Here is a 26097-nt window from a genome sequence, read left to right as displayed (position 1 = left end):
TTTTTGCTGTTGGAAAGTGCAAACAAACGGGCACATAGAGAAAGAGAAGATTACCGACCCAGAGTCCAATCCAATTGCTATAGCTGGCTCACATGGGGGTTTGGAAGAATTCAAACACAACTCTTGCTGGCCTTTAGTATTAAAATAATGAAAAAATGAGACAAAACTACCGGATTTCCCTATGCTCTCCATTTACAATAATCAAACTTTCCTCCCTTGAAAGGTGCTGTAGCTCTGAGCATCTATGGCAATCATGGCTCCGTCATTCACTTCTCTGGTGTTCACAGTGAGAAGGTGTGAACCAGAACTGGTATCTCCAGCTAAGCCCACTCCTCATGAATTTAAACAGCTTTCAGACTTGGATGATCGAGACAGCCTTCGATTTCAAATCCCAACTATACAATTCTACAAATATAATCCCTCAATGCAAGGGAGAGATCCAGTGAAGGTCATTAGAGAAGCACTGTCACAGACACTTGTATTCTACTACCCTTTTGCAGGTAGACTTAGGGAAGGGCCTGGTGCAAAGCTTATGGTAGAATGTACAGGTGAAGGTGTCATGTTCATTGAAGCTGATGCTGATGTTTCGCTAGACCAGTTTGGACATGCAATTCATCCTCCATTTCCGTGTATAGATGAGCTCCTTTATGATGTTCCTGGCTCAGGAGAGACGCTTAATTGCCCATTATTGCTTATCCAGGTAACATATGCTTAATTTGTTCTTAGTTTCTTCAGATTAGTGGTTTACCGGTTTTCCTCTTAAATCAATTGAAATGATTTGAGGTATTAGTATGCCTAATCTCACTCATTTCAATAATTTTATAAAATAATAAAATACCCTTAAAGGTGTTTGATAAATAGTTCTATAATTATTTATTTATTATTGATATTATTATCGTTATGTGTATATAATTATTTTTTTATTAATATGTTTAATAGTTAAACATGTATGAGAGTTTTAAAATTAGAAACTCATATCTCACCCAATATGCCAAAAAAATATTAAAGCAAAGTGGCACATATTATTGGTTAAACAAGTATTAAGGTTCAATAGTAGCGAAAGCGACAAAACATCTTAGGCACAAAAAACAAAGAAAAAGAAATAAAAAAAAGCATTCATATCAAAAACGTGAAAAATGTTAAATCATAATTTTAGCTCTTATTTTTTTAAAATATTATCCACATCAAGCATGCTATTCTTAAAAAATTTGATATCTTTGCTACAGCGGAGTGCCATCTTTGACACTTTACTGTAGCAAGTTGCTAAAATTTTTTATTATTTTATTTCTTTTTCTCTCTCTCTCATGCCATTTCTCTCTCTTATTAGATAAAAAAAGAATTATAAATAATAAATAAATAATACTTTAATGAAGTAAAAAAAAAACCTTTGATGTTTTGTGTATTATAAAATGGAGTATTAAAATAGATAAAGTAATGTTTTAAGATGCTAAATGCTATATTTTTTGACATATTTGATAAGAATGGTATAAGTTGACAAAAAGTCTGTTTGGTTAGGATTTTGAGAGATTAAAATAACTTATTTTAAAACCCAAAACTTATTTTACAAATACTTATTTTAATTAGCATTTGGAACGTACGGTACCAACCCCATTACATATATTTGGTATGTTCCAGTATTAATTAGCATTTGGAACGGTACCAGCCAGCATGATACAATATCAGCAACATTGTGTGATTACATTCTCAAAAAAAACAACATTGTGTGATTCATGCTAATAACTAGGAGACATTTGTTACATGCATGATGCAACCCATATATAAAATAATTCTCTCCCCTCCCCATAAAATATATGCTACTTAAATTTTTTTAAATATAGAAAAACTTTTTTTTGTGGTGTCCAAAGACTTCTCTTTCATTTAAATATAAATGATGGTGGAAATGGTGGTGGTGTGGAAGTGCCGATGAGAGAGGATGTAAGAGTAGAGAGGAGTGTATGAGAGAAAACAAAAAATGAAAAGAAAGGAAGAGTGAGCCGGCCAAAGAGGGGAGATAAGGTGGAGTGAAATGTGTGGTGGGAATGGGTGGGGTAGGTGGGAGGCACGTGAGACGCATTAAAAATCTGACTTTCTTTTTTTTTTTTTTTTTTTTGGTCTAACTGGGATGTTACATGAAGAATAGAGAAATGTGTGGTGTAAGTTAAGGTAATTAATGAGATATTAATAAAATAACAGCAAAATAAATTAATATGAACATTTGGGTAACAGTAAAAAAAAATTGATGAAAGAGGTAGAAAAAAAAAAAAAAAAAGAACTGGCCACAGATGTGCATGCAGCTACGCTGATGGCCGCATGGCGTGTCCATGCGTGTCGAGTGAGGGTGCAGCCGTGCTTCCTAGGTGTAGAATACCTTAACATCTCCCATGTATAACTTGTTAAGGTCTCTGAAAGTCCCATTGCTTGTGGTCGCTCTTGTGGAATTCACACTACCATGTGGGCTAAAATCGTGCTTTCACAAAAACAATTTCAATTAAAATTGCAAATTCATTATTTCAAAACACAATTTTACAATTTTAGCTAAAATTGAGTTTTCAAAACACAATTTCAAAAAGAGTGTGTACAAAATATACAATGATAGTATGTAACAAGATTTTCCTTTTTATAAATTATGGAACAAGCAGTAACAATAGTTGTCTCTATCACTTAAAAAAAAAAAAAAAAAAAACATGCAATCTCTAGTCTCTACATTAACAAACTCAGAATCTCAAATTAACTTTTCTAGTAAAAAAATCTCAATTTTTTCTTGTTATTTTGGTCTCTGTCTTGTTTCTCTCTCTCTCTCTCTCTCTCTCTCTCTCTCTCTCTCTCTCTCTCTCAATTGTTTTCCCCTTTACTTTCTGTTAATGTTTTTGTTGTCGCCATCAATTTTTTTTTCTTTTAATAATTGTTGTCAAATAAAATTTTAGGCTGTGTTTGTTTCGTGTAAAATGTTTTCCGGAAAATACATATTTTCCGGAAATGTTATTTTCCGGAAAAGGAAAATATGTTTAAGGTGTTTGGGTGAATTATGAAAATTGTTGTGGAAAATATTTTTATGTGTTTGCATGTATTCTAAAATGCTATTTTCCGGAAAATTTTTCATATCAACACAACAACAACAACAACAACAACAATAAATTCCGGCAACAAAAATTCCGGCAACAACACAACAACAACAACACCACCAAATTCCGACAACAAAAATTCCGGCAACAACACAACAACAACAACACCACACAATTCCGGCAACAACAACGCAACAACCACAACACAACAACCACAGCAACAACAATCAGTTCCTCAAAAAAAAACAAAACAACAATCAAACTTAAAAAAAAAAAAAAAAAAAAAAAAAAAAAAAAAAAAAAAAAAAAAAAAAAAAAAAAAAAAAAAAAAAAAACCGGAGAGATCGAGGAAGACGAAGATCGACGGCGCGGCGCGGCGCGACTCGCCGGTGCGAAGAGCGCCGGGTTCGAAGGAGTTCGACGATCGACGATCGACGGCGCGGTGCGATCGATTTTCCGGAACTGGATCGGCGCGGTGCGATGGGGCGTAGGTTCGAGGGTTCATGGTCGCCGACGATCGTCTCTCGGCTTGGATCGGCGGTTCGTGGGTTCAAGGCCACCGGCGATGGGCGCTGGGCTTGGATCGACTCCGGCGCTGGGCTTGGAGCTTGGGTCTGACCGGATCGGAGAGTGAGTGTGAGAGAGCTTGGAGAGTGATGTTGCGTGAGAGAGCTTGGAGAGTGGAGAGAAATTTTCCGGAAATTGGTTTAAGGGAAAATAGGGGGTGAAATGGATTTCACCCAGCGGGGAGCATTTTTTCGGTCAAAGGGGAAATCAATTTCCGTTGACCCAATTTTCCCAAGCAACCAAACACAGCAATTTTTCGGAAATTGATTTCCGGAAGTGGTTTGAAGTTGAAACAAACACAGCCTTAATCTCTTAATTATTGGAAATGATTTCACAATTTCTTGGCAAAGATGCAAAAAAATACCAAGCTCTGGTAATATGATCTAGTTCCAAATTTCCATTCATTCCAACCCAAACCAAAACAAAAATTTACATGATTCAGCAATATACTTATTTTCATAAAATTGCAGCAATTTTCACAATGTAAGAGAGAAAAATACATATAGCAAACTCCAATTCCGAAGGAATAAATATATTCCTCAAACAAACAAGTCCAAAAAAAGGGCAAAAAACAGTTCAAGTTGACAAAACTGAACTCCACGAGCCCAACAAAGCGATGAATGAAATATTATTGATGATCAAAAAACACAATACAAAGCTGAGCTAAGAGCCAAAAGGCTCAGCACTGTTTCAATGCAGAACATTTTCTTTACAAATAAGACAGTACTAAAACAAAACAGAAGGTCTAAACATTTTTTTGTTTTTATGGATGAATAACACACCTAAACTCAATCTATACAATAACATGGCCAACAATAACCGTAATATCATCTCTCTTTCCTCCGTTGTGCTTCAGTCCAGCCAGCCGAGCAGCTTGTGCAAATGGGCTATCGACATTTTTATCCATGGAATTGAACAATGCCAAGTGTGCAATAGTGGAAGCCAACTTCTCTGTGTTTACACCTTCCAAAGTTCCCTTACTGATAATATCTTCGATTTCTGCAGTGAACATATTGTCTAGAAGCCCACCAGTACCAAGAACTATAATGTCTCCAGGTGATAAACGTTCCACTGTTACAATTGCTGAACATGGCTTATCACATGTCATGCTATTTCCCAGCTGGTACGGATAGTTAAAACCATGTTGTTGTATCAGCGATTTATACACACATTTACTGTTCCTGAAAATCATAAACCCACTGTTTCCCACGTTGATAGCACGTAAATAATAATCCTTGAAAGTCACAATACAAGCAGTGGATGAACCCATAGCCTTGGTATTCAAGAAACCTTCCTCCAAAGCTTGTCTAAGGTCCACGATAAGATTGAGTGGTGGTTGTTGCCTTTGGACTGCGGTCACAACATTCGACATCAGTTGGCGTGCGTATTTTCCAGCGTCTACGCCATATCTAGCCCAACCGCCAACACCGTCGGCCACGCCAATAGTGTTCTTCTCCGCACAGATAAAGTGAGCGTCGTCGCCTTCAGATTGAGGGTTTCCTGCTTTGTCCTTACGGGTGTAGTGCGAACCAAAACTCATCCTCATGCATCCTCTTTCTTGTTCCTGCAGGACAGGAATTAACACCACAGGAACTAACACCACAGGAATTAACACCACTTTTCCATCAACACGTTGTTTCTTGAAGATCATGTTGGATGCAAATAGAGAAAAAACCTACGAGAAATTTTGGAGTCGTAGAGGAGGAAGAAATAAAGGGTTTGAGTTAAAATTATATAGATTGTTCCTCATCTCGACTAGTTTTAGTCGGAATAAGTGTTCCTGATATTTAGATAATGTTCCTAATATTTAGCCAAAAAATATAAATAGGTAATATTAATGTGTTTTTAATTGGACCAGTTAGATTGAGTTTATTCTTTTATTATCAGAGGTTTTGAGGTTTGTATTTTTATGTACTCTTGTCCTGTTGGGATTCTGAAATCTTCAAAGCAATTTATGATTTTTTTTTTTTTTTAAATATCTCTAACTTTTGTTTTATTTTTTAAAATTTTAGTTTTTAATTACCTGGTAATATAAAGTCAAAAACAGAGAAACTCGAATTAAAGCGAAGAAAATAGAGTCGGTGGGTCACCGCGCTTAAATGAGAATGCTACGGGTCCAATACTCTCCAACAGTCGTATTATAAGTTTGTACTACACTCAAATCAATTTATTCTTCTTGTGGTTTTTACCTCTGTTTTTCTCTATCTCAAGTATTTTCCTCTTTGTTTTCTAATAACGTTTTGTTCTTGTTGTTGCTGTCAAATAAGAGTTTTTTAGTCTCTTAATTATTGGAAATCTATACGATTTTTGTGACTATAATATGCTAAAGGTTGATGGATTATTGTTTAATTATGGTTTCAAACTTTCATTTGATATAGTTTGCGGAATTAATTGAGAATTACGGCTTCCTTCTTTTATATGTGTGTGATTATAGGTTTTTTTTTTTTTTTTTTTTTTTTTTTTTTTTTTTTGAGAAATAAACTAATTGTTAAACCCATACACACTTAATCACACTTTCTTATCAAGCTTAAACACATCACTTAACCCAATGTACCATTACAAAACGGTCTTGTGATTATAGAATTAGCAATCCCATGCTAGCGCTCCATTTGTTGACTACAAATCCAAACAAGGTATTTTGATTTAAGCACCCAAATTCAAATCCACAATGCCCAAATTTTGTAATCCAAAAGCATCATAGTGAATAAAAGAATCCTTATGCCCATTGCTAAGGGTCAACAATGGGCTGGGTTGGGTTGACCCACCCTGTTTTTACTAGGCACATGGACCTAGTGAGTTGAACCAAGCAGGTCGTTGACAAGTGAACGGGACAAGACGAAATGTAAAACCCCAACTCATGACTTTACTCATGAGAAATGCCCATTTTGGTTGGGCCAAATGGGCTGCTCAAAGTTTTTTTTAATTGCTTTTCCTTCCCCATTTTAAGGAAAGACTAAATTATTTTTTAAAGGAAAAATAAATGATTCAAAACTTATTTTAATTTTTTATAGTCAAAACCTAATAACTTTTTTTTCATTAAGGCTTTAAATAGTTTTTTTCTTTTTCTATCTTTTAATAAACCAAAACGTCCAACATTTAAAAAAAATAAAAATCAAAGTTACAAGGCTATTAGCAAAAATATATATTTAGAAATAATTGAGCTCAATTACTTTAAGTATCCTAGAGGTTAGGAATGTTGTCTTCAAGAATTACTTTCTCACATCCCCACTCCATTCAAATATATTTTGTTAAAAAATATGGGTTAACAGACCAGGCTAATAGGCCCATTTAACAAACTAGGCTAATGAGCTAGTTTAGCAGGCACCCATGGCCTGCCCCATTAGGCTACTAGACTGCCCATGAGTCCTTAGTTAATGGTATCGGGCTAGACAGTTCATTATCCAAGTGGGTTGTAGCCCGCTAGCCTGAGGGTCATGGGCAATTTGGTGACCCTTACCCATTGCATAATTATCTAAATTTTAACATTAATATTATATCATCTTTTATTTTTTTGAGAATGAATATTATATCATCTTAATTTTGCTATTAATGTTTTATCTCATGGATCTAAAAATATAGAGAATACCACATAATTTTTTAAATTATTAGATACTCTTATATTTTTAGATTTTATATAGTATTAAATTTGTATTGAACCATAAAGAAACGGATCCAAATATTGTGATTCGTGAGACTCATTAGATTTATAAAATAAATCTTTTTGTGTATTATTAAAAGATATAGATAAAAGNTAAGTGTACAGAAGATTTAGATTCTTTAATCAATAGCTTTACAATAATCCCTTCAAAAAGAAAAACAACAAAAACTCGATTTATATTTGACAATAGTCCATAAGAACTCGGCCAAAAGTAGATGAAACACCAGTTCTCAAGAACACAAAGTGGACGGCAGTGTCAATTCCTGAGATGCGCATGATTATGTCCTTTTCCATGGAGGAAATGGACTCCCGGATCCACGCAAACGGGCTCCGGATCCTGGAGCCTCCTTCGTATGGATTCAAACCCTTCAAGATCCGATTCGTGTGGTAAACCACGTTGTTTCCTGGTTTTCTCGACAACCATGTGAACAGCAGCATCAAAACCACGAATATAACAAAACATGTACCTAAGGACGTGAAGAATGAACTAAAATCCATCTGGGTCTCTCTCTAAAACTCAAAAACACACACACACACACACTCTCTCTCTCTCTCTCTCAGCAAAAGTAACCGTTAGGATGGTATATTTTTTAACAAAGAGGAAAAAAGACAGTGTCAAGTAAGTATGAAAATTGATTGGAGGAGGAGGTGGTGTTTTTGCAGCTGCGATTCATTGCCGAAAAAAGCAATGCCATATTCCTTGTTTGAAAGATAAAGAGAGAAAAAGGAAAGAAAAAATACCTCAAGGAAGATTACCTGGTAATTGTGGATTTGTGGTGTACTCTTTGCTTTGCTTTTTCAATGTTTCAAGCTAAATTCTGGGAAATTAAGCAAAGGCCAACAGTGGCAGCTCTACATTGAAGTCAGGTGTTCACACCCTGACTAGCAAAAAAAAAATTATATATCTATCAACTAACCTATTTTGTCTACCTAAAAAAATATATTAGACATCCTTGAATTCAAAATCCTAAGGAAAATATTAAACATACTGACTTCAAAATTTCAAGGATTTGGTTCTACAAAAAAAAAAAAAAAAAAAAAAGAAAAGAAAAGAAAAGAAAAATAAAGAAGAGTAATGTTATGTATACAATATTTTCATCATAAATCATAAGTAATTAGTTCTTATTTAATGACTACTTCAGAAAAAATTCCTAAAACCGTCACTAGAAGTGAAGAAGGCATTGAGTAGGTCATCTAGGATAGGTGAATCGACAGCCATTGAAGACACCCTTGTGGTGCACGACATTCATGGAGGAAATACAAGTTGCAAAAGTTGGAGCGGGAGGAATTGAAGTGGAGGTCAAAGTTGATCTAGCTATGCAAGGTCTCAGCTGCACAATAGAGTTCTTGAGGTACACTGCACTAGATTTCCAATTAAATTATGAAGACTAATTGAATCTAACTGTTAATAGTACAAACTAATATTTTATACTTTATTAATCAATGTAATCATGTATCCAAATTTAATTGAATAAATTAATATAGTGCACTTAGAAAACTGTATCTCACACTATGTTTAGAGAGAAATTATTAGGTCCACCAGGAGGATTGTGACATTACCTGATAATTTTTATTTTTTATTCTTTGTGCTGATTAAAAAGTTCACTCATACATTTACATAAATTACATTATCTCATTAGTTGGGAGGATCACATCAACAGTCTGTCTAATGGACTTAATAATTTCTCATGTTTAGGAGGAAGGAATGAAAATGAATTATTAGTATCATGAGGATTTGTCTGAACTAATTAGTATCATGGTCCCCAAACAAAAATTAATAGCTCTGCCCTTACTGTTATTACTGTTCATTAAGATTTGGAAAGCATACAACAGTGGAGGCTGCTTACATGAAAAAATGAGCAAAAATTCCTTTGAAAGTACCAAAGAAAAGCAATAACAGAGATATAAGATTCAACCAAACTAGAAATAAGTATAGGACACTCTAAAATTTTGAAAGATAAAAAAATAACCGTCTTTCCACTTGAAGACAATTCCATGTCATTGTTCACATTCACATAGAAATCAAGTGTCATAATGTACGCACAAAATCATCTAGTGTTAAACTGATGATTAGTAGAAGACAACGACAATATAGAACTATAGAAGCCATGTGATTGTAGTTTCAGATATGATTGCTGACATTATAGAATGCATATCAACTTTCGTTTTAGGCGAGATGACTGACAACTAAGCCATAGAGAAACAAAGAGTCAAGTCTGGTGTATCCAAGTGATGGCACACCATGGCAGAACATTTAGTTTAGGTGAACAATTTGGTTTTATGCTCTCTGATCTGGGCCTCGATTCTTAGTAATGATAACAACTCTGCTTGGATTCATTGTTAGATCATGAGCGAGAAACTTTACTCTATTTTTATTTCATGAAATGAAAATGGTCAGGTGCTAAGAAGGAAATTTTAAAACCTAGGAAAATATGCCTCACCAAATCGAAGACATTGTATGACAGAATAATGCAATAACCTTAAATGTAAGCAACAGTTGCTAATCCAAGATAATTCAATGATATCATTTTGAGTTGACAGTGAAAAATTAAACAGGACTAAATAAGATGACTCCACACAACTGGTGCAAATTGACATAATATATTACAGACAACCCAATGTCATGATTCCCAATGCTTAACATATAAACAAATATGCTAAATTTTAAAAAAGTTTTGCTAACCAGATTACAGACACCAACAAACACAAATGTACATCAAACTAATGACCCTGATCTTGAAACTTTTGACAAGGCATCTTCAAACTGGTACATCATCAATCTTCTCAGAACTTAAGCTTGGTGGGATGTAAGATTTGAAAATTAGTTCCATATTATTATTAGGAATTTCCTTTGAATCGCGGAGAGCAACTTCCAGAGGTGTGTCACAGAAAAATCGATAGAATTTCTTATGGCAGACAAAGCCAAATATCAGGGACGGTATGATGAGTGTAATAAGGAATGGTGCACAGTAGAATTTCTTCACCCCAAAGTAACCAAACATAGTAACTTGGTGTAATATTAGAGCTGCAAGGATGCGTGTATGCATGTGTGGCCACATCCTTCCATAGCTTTCATAAGATGGAACATAAACATTGAGTACCTGTCACATAAAACACAAGAAAGAAAACTAAATTGACAAGAGAAAAAAAATAAGGGCAAATAGTTGAGCATGCTAGAGCTCAGCAAAGAGATTGGTAAAATAAATAAATTCAACAAAAATAAATTAACTTTACCTGATTTCTAAGAATTAGCCATCCCAGGCCAAAGTAAACCATACCAAATAGGATAATAATAGGAGCTATAACAGAGTAGCAGAGGACAATTGTGGCAATCAACATGTCACCAGGAACCCTAGTTCCATACTTAAGATCTCCTGGAAGCCAAGCTTCCTTCAGCTCAGCCTCAGTCTTACAAAGATACCTCTTCTTTAAATGGAATATAATTAGAGGAACTATTCTGGACAATTCAAGACCATAGCCAACAAAGAACCTGGAAAACAAAGAATTATTAAATTAAATGGAAAGTGACCTCTTGCAAGCAGATAGGTATGCAAAAATAAAAGACCAAATAATGTATTAAAAGAAAAAAAAAAATCATGGAGACAATCTATCTCATCAAAATCCTGATCCAAAAAAATGGGATAAGCCAGATTTTGATACAAAGGGTGCATTGGCACCAATAGAAATAATATAGTTCCATTTATTTTCCATAACCTTTGAGTAAAACAAAAATGGTTATCCCTCCAGATCATGATCAAAACTCAAAAGAACAGCCTTCTCATCAACAAGAACCTTTTTTTTTGGGTGTTACAGAATACAAAAGAAACCATAAATATAAGAAATGCAAAATCATAATCTTACCTCAAAGCCACATAGGTCAGGAAGAACGTCGCATTGAGTGGCAGGCTATTCCCTAGTAAGGAAACTATAGAGTTAGGATTCTTCTCAATGGTCTTCAATGTACCAAACAATGTTCCACCCACTGACACTCCAATGAACACATCTAATACTGTAAAATAAAAATATTTCCCTGAAGAAGCTCTTACTACATGACTCTCAGAGGGTATTCCCTCAGCCTTGGAGAGAAAGTGAAGGAACTTGGGCAGCAAAGCCAAAAAAATAATGAGTGCAAGCTGAGGGAGGTAAGCTTCCAACACTGTCTTGATCGCGTCCAAATTCACAATTGACTCTAAAAATGGTAGATATTTCTTCAAATTTTCCAGTGTTGTGAAAGCAGAAATAAATCCAATTGGAATCATGAAGAAAAGTATCGTCAAGGCCACTATAACATAAACGACATATTGTCGTACTTGCCTCTGATAAAACTTGATTTTAAGATTAGTCCATATCACTTGACGAGGTTCAGGAGCATTTGAAACTGTCCATTTGTCAACCATTTGAGAATGTAGACTCTGAGCTGCAGATGCTGCAATCACCCTGCTCTTGAAGAAGACCAGAGCAGCATTTTGCTGCTTCTCTCTGAGAGTGACTTTTCGTTCCAATTCCAGTTTTGGGGTTACTTCTTTAATCTTCTTAGTATAGTACTCTATGCTATCAACTTTGTTACCAATCAGACCAAGGAAGCCAATTCTGTTAGTGGGCCTTGCTCCTTCTGGTTTGCCAGCTTTCTTTGACTGTGCATATACTGCTTCAGCATGGGCAAGCTTCTTCTTGTACCCTTCTAACTCTTTCCAAAGTTTGTTCACCTAACAGAATCAATCAATGTTATAATAGCATATACCACCACCAAAAATGTAAAAATACACCATACACTGTTCAAGTCAAATGAGATAATCATCTGACCCATGGTATATTTTCTAATTCATCTTGAATGCTAGCACAATTCAGTTTCAAATGAAATATTGTCTTAAATTTGAACCTTCAAATATGATATATCTATGTATTATAATAATAATTTATTTAGAATCACCGAAAGCTGATAAATTATGATAAAGTAAATTGCTCGGACAAATATATCACTTAAAGTGCATAGATATAAACAATTCTATAAGGACTGTGCAATATTTAACAGTCAAATTAATGCGCACAAAAAAAATACATAGCAACTCAATGCCTTACCACTTTGTTATCTGTGACCACCATTGATCTGTAAAACGTCTTCGGATAGATACTTTCAAAGTATGAATCAACCTGTTTTTGTCTTGTTTGTCCTGCAGGGACTGGAGGTATGTCTCTAACAAGAATGGCAAATTGTTCTGGTTTCAGTTTCACTTCATGATTCATGAGAGCATTAGCTCTCAGTCCAGAGACATGCTTATAAGCCTTCCACAGCAGGTAATATGTGACAAATGAAACCCAATAAGTGGCTATCAGAAATGCCCACAAGCGAGGACTCTTCGCCTGCCATTTACAATGAAATACAGAAAACTGAATTCAGAAGAAATGATCAGGAATAGATAGCTAACTAACAGACAAAATAGAAAGCCATTTATATTTTGAATTCATTAAGAAACGATAGATTAGTTTGATGGCACCACCAGCTCTGCAAATTGTGCCCCTGATTCCCTGAACATATCATTTGATATGTATGAAATATTATTTGGTGGTTGAGAAAATTTACTATATGGACTTTGACAAGATTAATAAATATCTAAGTCCTCTTGATCATTTGATATCCTATGTCCTGAGGCCGAGAGAATAAAAGAAACAGAACTATTCATCCAGATCATGAAAGGTAGGGTAGAATACTTTAACATTTCCCATGTATGAATAGTCAAGATCGCTGAAAGTCCCATTGGTTTTGGCTGCTGTAGACTTCACGCTATCATCAGTGGCAGCAACTGGTAGAAGAATCGGCAGCAGCGCTATGCCAGTTAAAACCAAGATTCCCAACACTGCAGATTAATTGGGAAAAGGAGAATATAAGAAATTTGTTTCTTTTCTCTGGAAAAGGTAACATGTTTTGAGATTTAAGTAATGTATGGCTAACACATTAACACAACCTTTAGTTTAAGGTTTGGACAGCAAAAGTGGCATTCACTCATTCCCATTAAGTTGAAATGTTGTATAGGAACAACTCATTCACTGAAAAACTACATGCTTCATTATCTATCTTATCTTAAGGATTTTCATTTCTCCTATCGTCTGTATGTTTCAAAGATTTCAGATTATCATTTATTCAATTAAACTAACAATAACTTTAGTCATTCATTGGTTAAAGTATGGGTATACAATGTGGTTTTACTCAAAGATACTAACCTATATTACACATACACATGTATATGTCTGTAAGTATGTCATTCTAACAAGAAAAACAATTCAGTGAGGCTAATTGCAATAATGTCACACACCAAGACAAACGTTCTAGTGACAAGTTTATGATTAAAGAAGTCCACTTGCCACTCGGTTATTTATTTTATGATTTGATGGAGGAGACTCTGCACTTCATAGTGCCTCTCAGAAGGATAGATTATATTAACCACTAATGAAATTCCTTTATTCCTTTCTTATTTGAAAATGAAAGTACTACATCCCTTTCTTATTTGAAAATGGAATTCCTTTATCCCTTTCTTGTTTGAAAAGATAATAATATAACCGGATACTAAATGTCATACCCAATGTAAAAGATTCCAGTTTTATGGGATTGGAAAAGGTTTTTGGTAGGCAGTCTTACCCTCAAATTTAAAGAGACTAATCTTGACTTAAACCCATGACACATTGTTTGGGCCAAGGGTCCTTGTCATCACACCTGAACCAACCTCTAACATAACCAAATACTGAAGATTCTAAAATTACATACACAATGATGCGTTTTTGCAAGCTATTCTGCCATTCCAATTCCTCAAATATCAATACAGATCACAACATTGTGCCTGCTAAAAATCTCAACAGTCAAACTACAATATTGAGGGCAATTATCAAAAGATTGTATCTTGTAATCCTAGGTAGACATTTGCAACTATAGCACACTTTGACTTCTCCAAAAATATCTTTTGCAACTACATCCTTACTTGAACCACAAACTTTCCCTATACTATTGCTTTATTGTTAGACAAAGGTTGGTTCAAAACTAATCTAAAACTATTTTTTCCAACTCATTACATGGCAAAATATAAGACTATCTATGTGAATTTTTTAAACAAGCCACACTGCATATGGATTATATCTTCAATTACCAGTTTACCACATAGTAGATTAAACTTTTTCTAATTTTAAAATCATATAATATTAAATCTTAAACAATAGCTTTATAATTATCCTTCCCAAAAAACAAAAACCAACGTAAGTAATTTGTCTACAATTTAATTCAGACCTGATTCTAAGAAGAAAAAAAATTCACATACATTCCACCGAAAGCAAAACTCAATTGACAATAGTTTTAAGAATTATTTTGGGACCACAACTATTATCACACTTTTTCTTTCCGTAACTACCGTAATCTACCACTTTTACATTAACTCACAACCATTTTTTTTTTTTCATCATTCAAAGACAGCCACATAGAATAATCGTGGGAAAGATTATGATCATAGAAATCTATTGTAGTCCTACAAGGACTTGACCAAAATTACATACAGAAAGTGACAGAGTGAGAGAGAGGCAGAGACAAACCAGTCCTCAAGAACACAAAGTAGACAGCAGTGTCATATCCTGACATGGAGATGATGTCCTGTTCCGTAGAGGACATAGCCTCCCGGATCCAAGCAAGCGGGTTCCGGGTACTGGACCCTCTTTTGTATGGATCCAAACCCTTCAAGATCCGATTCGGGTAGTAAATCACGGTGTTCCCTGGCTTCCTCGACAACCATGTGAACAACAGCATCAAAACCAGGAATATCACAAAGGACGTCCCTAAGGACGTCAAGAACGAACTGAAATCCATCTGGGTCTCTCTCTAAAACTCAAACAAACAATCTAAATTTGTCTCTGTCTCTGTCTCTCTCTCTCTCACAAAGCATGAGTGAAAAGAAGGTTTATGAGTGTATTGGAAATGGGAAAAGCCGGTTGATGCATCATTAAAGAAGGAAAGCAAAAGATAAAGAGGAAAGAAGATACTGTAGTGTAAGTATGAAGATTGACTGGAGGAGGTGTTGCAGTCACGAATCATTCCCAAAAAAAGCAATGCCATATTCTTCTTTTGAAAGATAAAGAGCTCAAGGAAAGAAAAGAAAAAATGCCTTCAAGGATGATTTGCTGGTTGTGGAAACGTGGGGTACTCTTTGCTTTGCTTTGCTTTGCTTTTACAGGCTATTTTTCTTTCAGTCTTATGGAGGTAAAGGTACGTGGAGGTGACTAGCTAGCAGTAGACTCTGCAGAAGGATTAATGGAGAGTGATGCGATAGAAACTAATGGCAAAGAACGCGTTGGCAAGGTCGTCAAGGTGATAAATCGGCCGCAATCAAAGACACCCCTGAGGTACATGACAGTGATGGAGTACATAGATGTTGCAGAGGTTGGACGAGGATCGAGCTAAGTGGAGCCGTGGAGGTCGGAGTTGGTCTATGCATGGTCGCAGATGCATGATATAAATTATAATAGACTAGTGTACATTACATTTTCAATTAAATTTAAATAGATAAATTTAATTTAATTATAATAAAGATAATTTTTTTATAAAAATAATAAAGATAATTTTGGTTAACATAGTCATATATTTTAATTTAATTGAAAATTTTACTCTATCTAAAAAATTATACCTAACTTGTACTATCATTTTTAAAAATTCTTTTTTAACATATACAACTATATAAGCCTACAAAAACAGGAGTTCCCCCTCCCCAAATTATTAATTTGAGTTAGTACATACAACTCACATAACCACATGTTTGAATTTAACCGACAAATTTACTTTTCCTAAAAAATTATACCTCAATTTTATCATTTTAGAAATTCTTTTTAACATATACAACTATATAAGCCTACAAAACCAGGAGTTCTCCCTCCCCAAATTATTAATTTTAGTTAGTACATACTGCTCTTAAAAAATAGACAGGCCAATTGCAATTTTTTTGTCTCAATTTTATTTTTTTATTATAAAATTTGCTACTGTGTCTAATATATTTCTTTGAAGAATTCATAAATTCCATTGATTTTTTTTATTATAATTTGATTTAGTCAACATTTTGATAGTTTATATTGAAAATAAAAATCTGCAGAGTTTTACCGTAAAGATCGTAAAAGATTAATATTATTCCACATGAAAGATCATTATCAAATATAATTTTAATATGAGACAATAAATTTCATTTTATATATACTTTTGTATATGTTTAATATCAAACTAAGCAGTTTTCTTTTATACTAGCTGTTAAAACATGATAAGTTCTTAAAAAAATTATCTAATAAATATATATAGGTAAAATTTACGTTCAGCTCCTTATGTATCATATAGTAGGTTTTTCATTTAAATTCAAAGACATGGTTGCACGAGATTTAATTTTCCATTAAAATATATATATATATATATATATATATATATGTTATATGTCTCTGTGTGTCTACGGATTGTCTTAATTAATATATATATATAGTATCACAACTTGCTATTAATGATTGAAGAATGCAATAACCCCGAATTATATATGATGAATGACAATTGTTAACCTTTAGGGAAAAAAAAAAATAGAAGAGCTTCTAAGCATACGTGTAAGCTTACCCATGATCACCACTTCCCATTAATTACTATCATATTTTATTTCAAATAGTCAAAAAATAATTACTATTATTTTGAATTTTTAAAAAAAAAATCTAAAACAAATCCTAACCAAAAAGAATATATGAAAATAGCACCCAAAAAAAAAAAAAAAACCAAAACTATTATTTTGTATGTGCATGGGATGTGTTCATTTTTTGGTTCTAGAGTCATCAAATAAATAAATAAATATATATATATATATATATATATATATATATATATATAATATATATATTAAGTAAGTGGTTAACTAAGTGTTAGTGCATTCTAGTTTCACGTTAAAACAACTTCGTTTTGTTTAAATACAAAATCAAAAATTCTAAACATCATTCACATCTCCATCTCACACTATCACTCTCACAAAATCAAAAGCCCAAATGTTTAATACTATTGTTTTTTTTTTTTTGTATTAATATATTATATATTTGTGGTGTTTTTAGTTTAATTTGTCATGAAATTTTTTTGTCTTGTATATATTTGTGTTACTTTTTTTGTTACACAAGTCGTATTTTTTTTTTAAAAAAAACTTATTGTCATATTGTCATAATTATTAATAGTAAATTAGAAATTGTCATATTGTCAAAACCAATCAAACCACTCTTCATTCACTGCACTAAATCACACATGTAATCGTAAAATGAAGATGCAATGCAGTTATGGTTTCGGCCTAATTACAACGCAAAGTAGGTGCTTGAAATGGCCCAAAACTAAAACCGCACCATGAACACTTGTATATATGGAAAGGCTCACCTCTAGTTTTAAAATCTCCAGTTTCCTCTCCCATTTAAAAATAGATGAGTGACTTGTGGAAATAAAATGATCCAACAGTATAGAAAAATCCAATAATATCTCGTCTCTGTTGCCTCTCCCTTCACCGTCTCTAGAGTCAAACTGATCTACTAGACATCATCATTGTTCAACTCAAAACCACCACTGCCTACACCACCTCTACAAGGTCTCTCCACTACTGCCTCGCCACCATCAAAAGCCATAGCCATCACAGGTACAAAACCATAGAGTTTGAGCCTCCCTTTAGATCTGTTAGTGTTTCTCAATCCTTTCGCAAAACCAATGCCACATCTCTTCATCAACCTCTAATATCGAAAACCCAAGAGTCCAATCTTCATCATCAGCCTCATACGCTACCATGTGTGGCTTGAAATTTCTGGCCGTTGATCTACATGCTGTCTAAGATTCCTCATCAATTGGTGGTTCGCGAATCCAATGTCACGAATCTCTTTGTCGGCCTCCGATATGTAAAACCCAAGAAGCTAGCCTCCATCGTTGGCCTCANATATATATATATATATATATATATATATATGTTATATGTCTCTGTGTGTCTACGGATTGTCTTAATTAATATATATATATAGTATCACAACTTGGTCTCCAAACAAAAATTACTAGCTTTGCCCATGCTGTTATGACTGCTGATTGGGCTTTGAAAGCATACAAGTATACAACAATGGAGGCTGATGACATGAAGAAATTAGCAAAAAATCCTTTGGATGCAATAAATAAAAGCAATAACAGAATTTTAAAGTGTCTTGTGATAATGTGCATAGATAGTCGTCTAGTATTGTACTGATGATAATTAACTGATGGTAAAGTCATTAGAGAAGGCATATGATTGTAGTTTTAGGTATGATAGCTGACATTATAGAATGCATATCAACTACAGTTTTAGGGGTGATAACTCAGCAGCCACGTTCATAGAGAAACACAAAGTCAAGTATGGTGTATCCAAGTGACGGGTTACGAAAAATTATCTAATGAAACAGTCTTATGAAACATCTCTCTCATAACATATGGAAATATTATTGGATGTTTCCAAAGCATCATATCATAGTGCTACTTCCTCTCACATTCATGATGGATCTCACCATAAATTTACTCCAATATGTGTGAGTCTCGCACATATAAATTTCACATGTTGTGAGAAAAATGTTCCATGAGACCATTTCATGGAACTTTCACAATGATAGAACATTTATACTCCCTAAACTGGGCCTCAATTCCTCCTAATGATGACCATACAGCTCGGATTCTTTGTCAAATCATGAGCAAGAAACTCTAATCTATTTTTATTTTCTGAAATGAAAATGGTCAGGAGCTAAGAAGAAAATTTTAAAACCTAGGAAATTAAGACTCAACAAATCGAAGTCACAGAGCCAGCATGACACCTAACCTTAAATTAAATTGCCTTTCTAAAACATTGTGACACAATAATGCAATAACCTTAAATGTAAGCAACAGTTTTCTTCAGAGTTTCCTTGAAATTGTTTTCGTCAATGTGTTATATGGTTTTCAATTGCGATTCAAATCCGTTTTCTTCACACTAAAATTTCAAATATCACTTTTCCCTTTGCTATATAGTTGAAAAAAAAATTTCCTATTACCCAAAAAAAAAAGTTTTTTTCCCCTACTTTACATCGAGTAGGGGTTTCCAACTTTAAAGCCAAAATTTGAATTTTCTCCAAGAAATAGTCCAATAGTGTCACTCATGACTCAACCTTAAGGATTTTTTTTTTTAAGGCAACCATAAGGATTTGACAACAATTAAAGTTTACAAACATTGCTTCACATAGGATTATCATCAATTGCCTTACTACTGCATTTATTTTAGCTGGATCATCTTCCACATCTTCAAATTTAGGCATGCGGTCAAATTTGAAGATTTGGTGAATTACAAAAGAAAAAGAAAACTAAAAAATGAATTCTAAAATGTGGGTTCACATTCGTGCCCAGAATACTTTTTTGTTGAAAAAAAATAAAAAACAAACAAACAAACAAAATCTCAAACACTCATTTAAAGTATTAGGGCTTATTCTCATCATCAAAAAAAGTATTAGTATCCGTTTGGATCCGCGTTTGCGGATCCACGTTTGCGTTTCTTTCCTTTTTTTTTTTTTTAAGCCGCATCTTTTGACTTTTCAGTAGTGAACAGTGCACCCGTGCACTGTTCATGGATTCCACAAATTTCATTTTTCAGCCACTTTTTCATTAAAAAATAGGTTCCATAATACTATTCACACATTTAAAAATTATTTTGCTACAGTGTTTTCAGTTTCAACAAAATAAATTCTATCCAAACGGACCTTTAGAATCTTATTTTCTTTTCTTCTAATTTTCATTTGTTTTTGTATATATATATATATATATATCACTTTCACACACTTAACTTCTTCTTCTTCTTTTTTTAATAACTCACACATACTTGCCCCACCCTCCCTTAAAAGTTACCATGGTTTTTTAGTGAAGTTGTGGTGTGCCTTTGTATTAGAACCCATTTTCCTCTCCCTTGTGTGTGTGTGTGTGTTTGTTTCTCAAAAAACAAAGAATGTGTAATTGTCTCACATTGCTTAAGAGAGTGTGTTATGTGTAGCATAACCTGTCCTACCCTCCCTTAAAAATTATCATGGCTTTTAAGTGGAGTTGTGGTGTACCTTTATGTTAGAATCTCTTTCCGTCTCCCTTATGTGTGTGTATTTGTTTCTCAAAAAAAAAAAAAAAAGGTAATCATCTCACATTGCTTAAAAGAGTGTGTTGTGTGTAGTATAACTCGCCACACCCTCCCTTAAAAGTTACCATGACTTTTGAGTGGAGTTGTGGTGTGCTTTTATGTTAGAACCTCTTTTCTTCTCCCTTTTTTGTGTGTGTGTGTTTGTTTCTTAAAAAAAAAAAAAGGTAATTATCCCTCATTGCTTAAAAGAGTATGTTGTGTTAGTATAACTTGCTTTACCCTCCCTTAAAAGTTATCATGGCTTTTGAGTGGAGTTGTAGTGTGTCTTTATGTTATAACCCCTTTCCCTATCCATTGTGTGTATGTGTGTTTGTTTCTTAAAAAATAAAAATAAAAATAAATAAATAAATAAATAAATAAAACAACAACAACAACAACATTTATTATGAACTCCATCACTCATAGAAAAACAACCAACTTTGATACACTTTCATGTGAGCATATGAAATACTTTTGTAGCTCAACAAGCAACATCCAAGGTTCAAGTCCCTCCAGCCTCAACTATTAAAATATCAAAATAAAAATATCAATCAATTTTTAATATAATTTTCCATGTGAAATTTTAAAAACCATTTTGACAGTCTTGCTTCTCAGAGGTATTAGAAACACTAGAGGGCTACTCTAATATTGTAAATTTCTGTGCAGCAAATTGATAATTGTCGTTGAGCAAAGTACACTGCTTTTGAGAGAAAAAAACATTTAGTATCAAATAAATAGCACATCCATTGCAACAAAATCATAGACATGTGCAAAATAATCATATCAGCTTTACACCACTACTCTTAAAGTCTTAGAGCATCACCAATAGCTTATCTATATCTATTTTTTGGAGAAAAAACCCCACTATTTACCCCAAAAACCCAGTCCAACAGCTTCTCCATCTCCAATTTGTAGATTAGAATTGCTACAATGCTTCTCTACAAATAGAGAACACTGTAACAATTACTGTAGCACCTCTAACCAATATTCTCTCTTAAAATAATAACCGATTGAATAAAAAAATAATTCTTTCTCTCTCATTCCTTTTCTCTTTCGTTCTTCACTCTCCTGTGCTTATTACAAGTCGGGTTCTAGGTTGCTACAGTATTTCTTTCTTGATTCTCTTATCCCCCTCCTCATGAAGGGTCTCTTACATTATATAGCTCCCTTCAAACCATCTTGATCTTATACTTGTTGATCATCTGAGCCCTCACTTGAGTGTTTGTCCCATCAGACGCCCCCTTTGGCTCTCTGTGAGTTCTGGTAGCCAAAGCAACACTGTTCAAGGGTCTTTTTCACATAAATGCGGCCAGAAAAATAGTTGTTGTACATTCAATGTGGTGGTAGTAGCTTTTTCTTAGATTCCTTTGAGCTCCCATCCCTTTTGCATGATCATATTGCCTATCTTTATCTATAGATCGTCTTGAAAAGTTACCTTGAATGACAAGGTATACATTTGATCCATGTCTTGCTTATCCGATGAGACGTTCCTCCTTGGATCAACTTTCTTAGCCCTTTCATTTGTATTTTACTTATGGGGTTCTGAGTTTGACACCCTCGCTGCTATTTATCCTCCTCGGACAGACAAGGTCCTCGGCTAAGCCCAAGGCCCAATTCATGAATTTGGTCCCTTATCCCTACAATTATTATTATTATTATTATATTAAAAAAAATCAATTTTTTAACAGTTTTTGGATAACATCATTCAAATACAATGGTCTCAAGAAAAAGATACATGCAAACAAATTGAAAGATAAATGGTTAAGGCATTCTCTGCTTAAATAACACAATAAGTAAAGATTTTTAGCAAAGATAATCTGGTTGTAGTAGAATTAAAAACATAAATTTGAAATTATAGACATGTATGAAAAGTATTCATAAATGTGAAAAGAGTGAAGCTGAAGTATGTCGATGAAATTGGCATAAATTATGCTCACTTAGGTCTATTTTTTAACCATCCATGGCCAAAATAAATGGTTTTTCAAAATAAAAGATGATATTTCCTGGAATGTGTGTTGTGGGGGGTAAAATCCTAACCTTATATATTGGGCCTAGGGCCCTACTTGAAGACTACTGTGTGTCCGAAGAAAAGAAAGGGGTTGAGAAGGAATCCGTGTGGAAGAGATATACCTAGAAATGAACGAAGAATATAGTCTGAAGAGAGCACCAGTGATCCGAAGAGTTCATTCTCCTCAAATACAAAAAGTCTCGATCAAGCAAATATCTGAAAAGTTCGAGTGATCTTCCTAACGACTTCAATAAGAATGATAAGCTTTGGGCATGCCTGGAGATGATAAGAACGGAGAAATATCTAAAAGAAAAAGCTGCTACCAACGTGTTTAATGCACTGTAGCAACTTTCCTGACTGCATTTATGTGGAGAAAACCCCTGAACAGTGTAATCTCAGCTACCATCACTCACGGAGAGCTAAAGAAGGTACTTAACGTGACATATACTCAAGTGGATACGTAGATGAAGAACAAGTGGATGATGGAGATGATGGAGAAGGATGCTATATAAAGGGAAGAGGCCTCTGATAAGGAGGGATCGGAAAAAAGATAATAAGAGAGGAAGAAAGATTTTACTGTAGCTCTAAGAACTGTATTCATTGTTCAATCAATAATATTCCTCTTCAAACATCATTTTGTTTAGCTTTTAAGTGTGTTTTTACGTTGGTTCATTCCCGGTTACTATAGCTAACAGTTGTTAAATTCACAACTAACCCAGCTCTTTCACCCACTCTCTACAAATTCATTGTTTTGGGTTTGGGCTACAAATCCAGACCTTACATGTGTTACTTAACAATGATATGTTTACTCAAAAAAAAAAAAAAAAACAATAATATGATATTCATAATAGAGATCATGTAAAAATCAAATTTTAATATATATTCTCAAATTGAAACAGAGTATCAACCACAGTTATAAATTAATTCTCAAGATTATAAATTTTTTATATGTTTTTATTCCTTGTCAAATTAGCATAGGGCACTTGTAATTTTATATTATGTTTTGGGATATGATGTTGGTACTATACAGAAATAAAACTTGTGTGTTTGTTTTAATTAGATAAAAGGGTAGACTAGACTCCTTTGTGCTATTTTGCTTTAGTTAACAATGTTGGGATTTGTATAATTTTATAATTATTAAACAAGTATTAATTTGTTGAGTTTAACTCATTTTTTATATGAGTAGTAAATTCAAAATGATGCATTTTATACAAAATAATTTGTTGCATGATTTAACAAATGGAAAATACTTTTTTTTTTTGTAAAAAAAATTAAAATTCATGTGAAAAATACAAGTCAACCTGACCTGACCCTTTTCTAACCCATTTAAAATGACCTATTTTTAACCCGAACTCAATTGACAAGACATGATCCACCCATTTTGCCACATCTATGTATATATTAATTAATTATTAAATATATTTTATTTATATTTTTAGATATTGTTAAGCATTTATTTTTTCCTATAATGTTAAACATATATCAATTTAATAGCAATATAAAGTGAATTCATAACTACTAAATGAGGTATAGAAATTAAAATACAAACCAAGAATAAGATCCAAAAGAGTGAATAAGATCTAAAAGAGTAAATAAAAGATAAAAAGATAAGTATCAAGATTATAACTAAAAAGACATAAAAGATAGGTGGAGGGAAGTATCGGTCGGTGCTTCCTGGGGATGTATCTATAGGTCCTAATCTTCGGGTAGAAACCTTTGTGATGTAGAACATCCAACATCTTTAGCTGCAGCATTTTTAGTACCATCAGCACCAGAGTTGTTCCCCATTTCGAAGCCAGACAAGTCAAACATAATGTCATCTCGTTGTTTGCCCCCCACGTCTCGATTGATCATGTAATATGTATCTTCATAGTATTCTGATTCTGGCATAGGCTTGGGCCTTTCGATGGTCTCCTTATGATCAGAGGGATTTTTTTCGATGGTATCCATATGATCAGAAGGATTTTCAGGGACTTCCAGTATTTCTTCCAAATCATTGGTCTTGCATTGACTTGGACTTATTTCTTCATCTGACATAGGTACAGCAGAGGTGCTTGTGCCCTGTTTGTTCATCGAATCTTCATCAATTGTGTGCCGTTGGCTACGTTTGCCGGTAGAATTGCCATTAGCCCTCGCTCGTTTCTTCGGATTGTTGTTCCAAGGAAAGTCTAATTTTTCACATCCACTTTTGGTGTAGATGCTAACAACAAAGTGTGATCCCACGTAATTGAACACCAGAAAATCTCCGATTTCTAGGCCATGGTCTAATGAAAAAGAATTCCACCCTTGTTGAAAAGCAATAGAGCCATCAACTTTGGATATGGTTACTAGCCATTGCTGCCCACTTGAGTCCTCAAGAAAGGTTTTCTGATTGACCAATGCTGGTACCATAGCAGCAAATTTCGGAGGAAAATACTGCAATGGAATGACACATTCAGAATAGATGCACGAATTGTCCATTAGAAAAAAAAAAAAAGCTCATTATCACTTGGAAGGAAAAGTTGTATAGCATTTCAGAGTCTAAGAGAAGGCCCTTTATCCCATACTTTACTTCAGTTTTCAGCAGATAAATAAAAAATGTTGCATGTATTACTAGTTAAACCCAATATGAAATAAGATTCTTCTTTCTTGTGCCCGTCTAACATATGGTGCATCAAATTTCAACAGCTATAGAAAAGTAAGAGCATCATATTGGTACAAATAGAGTATAGACCACAGTTTAATGCAACTTTAGTATTTCAGATAAAAACAATATTTCATTTGACTCAAATTCTTACACAATAAGAGAGAAAAGGAGAATATTCCACAACAACAAAATTTATCAATGCAAAAATAAATTATCTCAATCATAATGAGAACTTTTAAATTTTAATGTAGCAATATGTCTCTCATATAGAAAAATACCTAATTAGAGATGTAGGCCATCGGAGTAGTAATGTAATTAAATGAATGTAGTCAAAAACTCATCTAATTAAATTACTAACTTAGGTTATACTTGCACTCTTCCCCGGAATAAATAACATTTGGAAAAATGTTCATTCAACATCCAACAAAATTCCATAAGGAGATCAAGTTATCTCTTCCAAACAGAAGTGAGAATATATATCAAAATTGAAGTGCTTCAGGCATGGAAAGAGAATGAAAGAACAATATTAAACTAATTGCAATTCAGTCATAGTAACACCACGATACGAATATGCGGGAGGCATTAATTGGGGAAGTAAACATAGTAACATACTCAATACTGAAGATAAAAATGGCAACAATCAACATATAGAGAGGCTAAGAGAGAAGAAAAGCCCAAAATGTTTTCATACCAACACTTGTGCAAACTTAGCACCAATCATGACTTTGAAAAAAGAGGTAACTGCAGGTAATGAGATTTTCTTCTTCTCATGAATCTTCAAACATTTCTGGGTGCACTCCACACAAGCTTCCACCTTGCCACCCATTGCCCTCTCCCCCAATTTGTTGAACACTTGCTCCACTGCAAAACATTTTGGTTTCACAAGAAAATTGATTCAGAAGAAAATACAAAAGGAAAATAAGGATAAGCTTTAGGGGTGTAGAATTTGACCGAAGAAATTAATCTTGACCTCTAGGAAGTAGAAACTCTGAAGATTTTTTGAAAATAACTTCAAC

At 33.8% G+C, this 26097-nt stretch overlaps 3 protein-coding genes across 3 annotated transcripts; 1 reads left to right on the top strand and 2 right to left on the bottom strand.

Moving 5' to 3' along the window:
• Positions 1-253: 253 nt before the first annotated feature.
• Positions 254-715, top strand: LOC136070255 (13-hydroxylupanine O-tigloyltransferase-like). Its single transcript, XM_065779962.1, has one exon. It carries the CDS (start codon positions 254-256, stop codon positions 713-715), a length of 462 nt encoding a protein of 153 aa, XP_065636034.1.
• Positions 716-4422: 3707 nt separating this feature from the next.
• On the bottom strand, positions 4423-5280 carry LOC112003872 (probable protein phosphatase 2C 55). The gene has a single exon (XM_024036091.1). It carries the CDS (start codon positions 5278-5280, stop codon positions 4423-4425), a length of 858 nt encoding a protein of 285 aa, XP_023891859.1.
• A 4506-nt stretch (positions 5281-9786) lies between these two features.
• On the bottom strand, positions 9787-15277 carry LOC112003861 (CSC1-like protein ERD4). Its single transcript, XM_024036080.2, has 6 exons — positions 14860-15277; positions 12997-13142; positions 12367-12648; positions 11149-11993; positions 10522-10777; positions 9787-10388 (listed from the first exon to the last, which is right to left on the bottom strand). Exons 1-6 carry the CDS (start codon positions 15128-15130, stop codon positions 10047-10049), a joined length of 2142 nt encoding a protein of 713 aa, XP_023891848.1. The 5' UTR covers positions 15131-15277; the 3' UTR covers positions 9787-10046.
• Positions 15278-26097: the final 10820 nt, after the last annotated feature.

The sequence above is a fragment of the Quercus suber genome, unplaced genomic scaffold (genome assembly GCF_002906115.3).
Source record: "Quercus suber isolate HL8 unplaced genomic scaffold, Cork oak 2.0 scaffold_221, whole genome shotgun sequence".
NCBI lineage: Eukaryota > Viridiplantae > Streptophyta > Magnoliopsida > Fagales > Fagaceae > Quercus > Quercus suber.
This window is presented reverse-complemented; position numbering and strand designations above follow the sequence as displayed.